Genomic DNA, 5,034 nt, shown 5'->3' with positions numbered 1-5,034 from the left:
AAAAACAAAAAAAAAAAAAAAAAAAAAAAAAAAAAGAGAGAGAGAGACCCTGTCTCAGAAATAATTAAAATAAATAAATAATGATGTGTAAGGAACTACAGCAAAATTTCAACAGTGATCGTCTTTGGAAAATAGGAACTTGAGGGACTTTTTGGCAAGTTTTCTGTATTAAGCACATAGGCCTTTTTCTTCTTTTTGAGACAGAGTCTTGCTCTGTTGCCCATGCTAGAGTGCAGTGGTGCAATCTCGGCTCACTGCAACCTCTACCTCCTGGGATTAAGCAATTCTCCTGCCTCAGCCTCCCAAGTAGCTGGGATTACAAGCGCCTGCCACCACAATCAGCTAATTTTTGTATTTTTAGTAGAGATAGGGTTTCATCATGTTGGCCAGGCTGGTCCTGAACTCCTGACCTTAGGTGATCCGCCCACCTCGACCTCCCAAAGTGCTGGGATTACAGGTATGAGCCAGTGCGCCTGGCCCATTAGAACTTTTATGGAAAAAACAAAAACAAACAAAAAAAACTTTATTAGCCTCTCTATGCCTCCCTTCTCTTAAAAAGTTTCTTCTTTAAACTCAAACTGCAAAAAGTTCAGCCTGCCTCCAATATTACAAACTGTGAACCTTGGAGCAAGCCTCAGTCGATCTACCCAAGCAGGCCTCATCAAAATACATGCACACATACATGTTCTTTATGTACACACACACACTCTCTCACTCTACCTGTTTGGCCTGGTGGTTATTGACAACATTGATTCTCATTCCAGCAGGATGGGGATGAAGTGGTGCCATGGCTTTCTGCTGTGGAACCTGGAAACACTCAGTGGTCAGAATTCGTCCCACAGGGTCCACGTGCATTCTCTATAAGGAGGTAGTTACTGAACTTGACACATGGTGGGCCTGCAGCTCTGGTCTTTGGTAAAAGGCACTACAGAATGCTTTATCCCTCATAGTAGGAAGTAACAGAAGAATCATCATCCGAGCGACCACACCGCTAACGCACACGTAGGACTTAATGAACTTGGCTTAATCAATGTTTGCTGCGGCCGCTGCTGTTCCTATTACCAAAGCTGCTATGAAGATTAAATGACATTGTTTCTTTTCCCTTTGTGGTGGCAGCTATGGAGGGTGGCCAGGGCCCTGGACTAGGGGCCAAATCCCACTTGGCTCCTACCCTAGCCCTGCCACTGCCTGGTATATGACGCTGGGGGCACGTATTTCACATCTCCGAGACTCAGGTTCTTCTTTTTTAAAACAAGGGTCACAATTCTAGGGGTGGAGTGAGGACCGTACGATCAATATATGTTTTGTCCTTTCCCTCTCTTTCTTCCACCAGTATCTCACCTGGGAAAGTCACTAAATTTCTATGGCCCTCCCCTTTCTTTTCTATAGAACTGAGATAATACCTTTCCTTCCTCATATGGTTACCTGGCTATCATGTACTTAAAGCCTCTGCAGAGGAGCAAAGTGCTATACCAACACTTGAGGGGACTGTATTTTTGCCCAATCATGCCCAGCCCCTTGCCTCTAAATCTACCTTTGTTACTAGCTTTCTAGGAATTCGTAACAAAAGCCACAACATACCTGGATGGTTTTGGTGAGCTTCAGGGCAGGAGTCACTGTCCCAATGGGTGGGTTCATGAAAGCAGCAGGGGAACTCCTCTTCAAGCTGATCTTCTCCCGGGCATCAGCGACCTGGCGGGGCTTCTGGGGCACCGTGGTCTGCTGCTTGCGAGAGTTCAACATCTCTCTGGCATCCTGTACTTTCCCTTTGATCCGAAACCGGGCATCTTTCTGCAAAAGCTTCTCCCGAGCATCCTTGACTCCCAGTTTGAGCCGGGCATCTGAAAGGCCAATCTTCTGCCGGGCATCAAATCTTTGCTGGAAGGTGGCTGTGCGTGCTGACTGGCTGAGAAGGCCTTGCTGAATCCCAACTCGAGATCGGACACCTCCAACTCCTGGTCTGGCATTAAGCCTGCAAATATAAATCACAATCAATATTAAATGGATCTGGATATAACAGCAGTATATGAAAGTAGAACTGTGATAACACTGGGGACAGAGGAGGTCCTGGAGAATCAGAAAGCAACTCCCTGCCTGTACCTGAGTAAACAACGATGCCTACATGAAGACTCCTTTTCCGGTTTCATGATGGCTTTTAATTTTGCAATTTAAGCAAAATTAAGGGAGAGAGACTGGCAAGTTTTATCACTAGGTAAGACTGTTTTGCTCCCTAGACCGTGTATCTTGAGATACCAACACGGACAACAACCTCCCAACAATGCCAGTTGAATAAAATAAACATCCCCCAAATATAATCCCACCCATCTGAAGAGCAGCTTTAGTTTCCAAGTCCCTTCCCCATCCATGTTCTCACTCAGCCCTCTGCACTCTGAGAAGTACTTACTATGTCCACTTTACAGTGGGAGAAGCAGGCTTAGAGAGGCTCAATGATTAACAAAGATTATCTCTAAGGAAGGCAGACACCATCTACTGGGCTAGGGCCAAGAGAGAAAACATGTGGGTCTGGCATAGAGCTAGAGGAAAACAGACAACATAAAGACTTGTAGGAAAGAAAGATAAAGCTGCTCTGCAATAGCAAAAATATCAAATATGGAAAGTACTGAAATTGGAAATGACCGGGTACACGGTTCATTCACTATTTGGGTTATGGGTACACCAGAAGCCTAATTCTCCCCAGTACGCAATATAATCCATGGAACAAACATGCACATGTACACCCAGGATTGAAAATAAAATATGTTTTTTTAATTGGAAACGAATGAAACTCCATTAAACAGGCCCAGTCTCTTTCTTGGGTTCCTCTGTTGGTCCACAGTGGCTTGAAAGTGAACAGAAGGCCCTCCTGAGTGCCACTGGAGATTCTCCCTGAGATCTCTGGGCTGCTTCTGTCTCCTCCCACCCCCAGGCCTCTCTACTATACTGCCATTAACAGCTACTCCTGTGGCAGATGGGGGACTCCTATGTCAAGGTGTCCTCTCTGGGAACCCTCCCTGATTCCTCCAGGCCAACTCTCCTCTGTGCCTATTATTACACCTGCTTATTTCCTTTTTTCTCTCCCCACCCTGGATGGGGCTGGGAGGGAAGAATGGGGGCTCAGTCCTTTTTCAGGGCCCAGTACCGCCTAAGCGGCATCCAGCCCTGGCTGAGTGTCAGAAACTCCTGTGGAGCTTCTTAAATAGACAGCTGTCCAGATCCCACCCTAGATACTAAATCCAAAATCTGGGGGGAAGCCTGGGCATTTGCATTTTTAACTCTGTGGGTGATTCTGGAGAAGAGCCATGTTGACCTCATGTTAGAGGGTAAACTCTGTCGCATAAATGAGTTCCTACGTTGCCTCCCACTTCACTGCCTGGACCTCCCAGGAGGCATCTCTTGTACTGTGCAAGTCACTGGTACACTCCCACTGCTGCATTCTTCAAGTGGCTAGAGTGAGACTGGCTGTCAGCTCCTCTGCTAATAAACAGCAGAAGTGCAGCCAAAGGTGAGTCTACCTGGTACCAATAAAAGCAAACCCAGACCTTCATTTTGTCATCCCTCAAATAATGAAAACACCTGCTGCCTCTAATATGCCAGACACAGACCTAACGCAGTAATATGGACTGAACATCTGTGTCCCCCCAAAATTCCTCTGTTTAAACCTAATCTGCAACATGGTGGTAGTAGGAGGTGGGGGCCTTTGGGAAGTGATGAAGTCATGAGGGCAGAAACTTCATTAATGGCTTTAATGCCCTTTATAAGGAAGAAGGCCCAGAAAGCTCCCTGGCCCCTTCCGCCATGTGAGGATGCAGCAGAAAGACCATCCAGAACCAGGAAGCAGGCAGGCCCTCATCAAACATGGAATCTGCCAGCACCCTGATCCTGGACTTCCAGAACTCTCTGTGAGAAGGAAGTTTCTGTTTTTAATAAGCTACCCAGCTTATGGTATTTTCTTATAGCAGCCTAAACAGATTAAAACAGGCAGTGGGCTGGGTACGGTGGCTCACGTCTATAATCCCAGCACTTTGGGAGGCCGAGGCAGGTGGATAACAAGGTCAAGAGATTGAGACCATCCTGGTCAACATGGTGAAACCCCGTCTCTACTAAAAATACAAAAATTAGCTGGGCATGGTGGCGCATGCCTGTAGTCCCAGCTGCTCGGGAGGCTGAGGCAGGAGAATTGCTTGAACCCAGGAGGCAGAGGTTTAAGTGAGCCAAGATCGCGCCATTGCACTCCAGCCTGGGTAACATGAGCGCAACTCCGTCTCAAAAAAAAAAAAAAAAAAAACAGGCAGTGATGCATGCTATCATTTTTCTCTTTGGAAAGTGGCAAACTAAGATTTAAATACTTTTCAGTGGGTTCTGAGTGGAAGGGTCACTTATACAATTAATTAGATAAGGCTTAATGTTTACTTGCCATCCCTGCCTTATTTTTTAATGTGAGGACTGTGGGAGATGGAGGCACTAGAGAGAGTAGGGCCAAAGGAAGGGGGTCTTCAGGGGGCTGGCACAAACGATTAGAGAGAAAGAAATACTTGTATGTGGTAGACGGCATTCGCCCTCCCTAGGACTGGGCTACCCTAGGCTTCATGTTCCATGGCCTGCAAAGCCATGGACAACTGGGGCTATGCACGTTGGGGTGACCTCAGAAACCTGCAGCTAGGCTGGGCACAGTGGCTCACTTCTGTAATCCCAGCACTTTGGGAGGCCAAGACAGGTGAATCACATGAGGTCAGGAGTTCAAAACCAGCCTAACATGGCAAAACTCTCTATAAAAGTATAAAAATTAGCCAGATGTGGTGGCATGAGCCTATAATCCCAGCTACTCAGAAGGCTGAGGCAGGGGAATCACTTGAACCCAGGAGATGGAGGTTGCAGTGAGCCAGGATCACACCACTGTACTCTAGCCTGGGAGAAAGGGCAAGACTGTTTCAAAAAAATAAAAATAAAGAACATGATGAATGAAAATTTTTGAGTGTTGCTCATTCAGGCTGACAAATTTTGGCACAGACTTTTTCTTTTCTTTTTTTTTTTTTT

The 5,034-nt window shown here is 46.3% G+C and overlaps 1 protein-coding gene across 1 annotated transcript in view; it reads right to left on the bottom strand.

Annotated features, from left to right (window-relative positions):
* POLDIP3 (DNA polymerase delta interacting protein 3) overlaps positions 1 to 5,034 on the bottom strand; it is a 30,302-nt gene that overhangs the window by 16,234 nt on the left and 9,034 nt on the right. The window contains exons 2-3 of the mRNA XM_017510279.2: positions 1,582 to 1,972; positions 721 to 807 (exon numbers count right to left, since the gene is read on the bottom strand). Coding sequence (XP_017365768.1) covers positions 721 to 807; positions 1,582 to 1,972 — 478 coding nt within the window. The remainder of the gene's footprint in view (positions 1 to 720; positions 808 to 1,581; positions 1,973 to 5,034) is intronic.

This window comes from Cebus imitator, unplaced genomic scaffold (genome assembly GCF_001604975.1).
Source record: "Cebus imitator isolate Cc_AM_T3 unplaced genomic scaffold, Cebus_imitator-1.0 Scaffold435, whole genome shotgun sequence".
In the NCBI taxonomy this organism is placed as follows: Eukaryota; Metazoa; Chordata; class Mammalia; order Primates; family Cebidae; genus Cebus; species Cebus imitator.
This window is presented reverse-complemented; position numbering and strand designations above follow the sequence as displayed.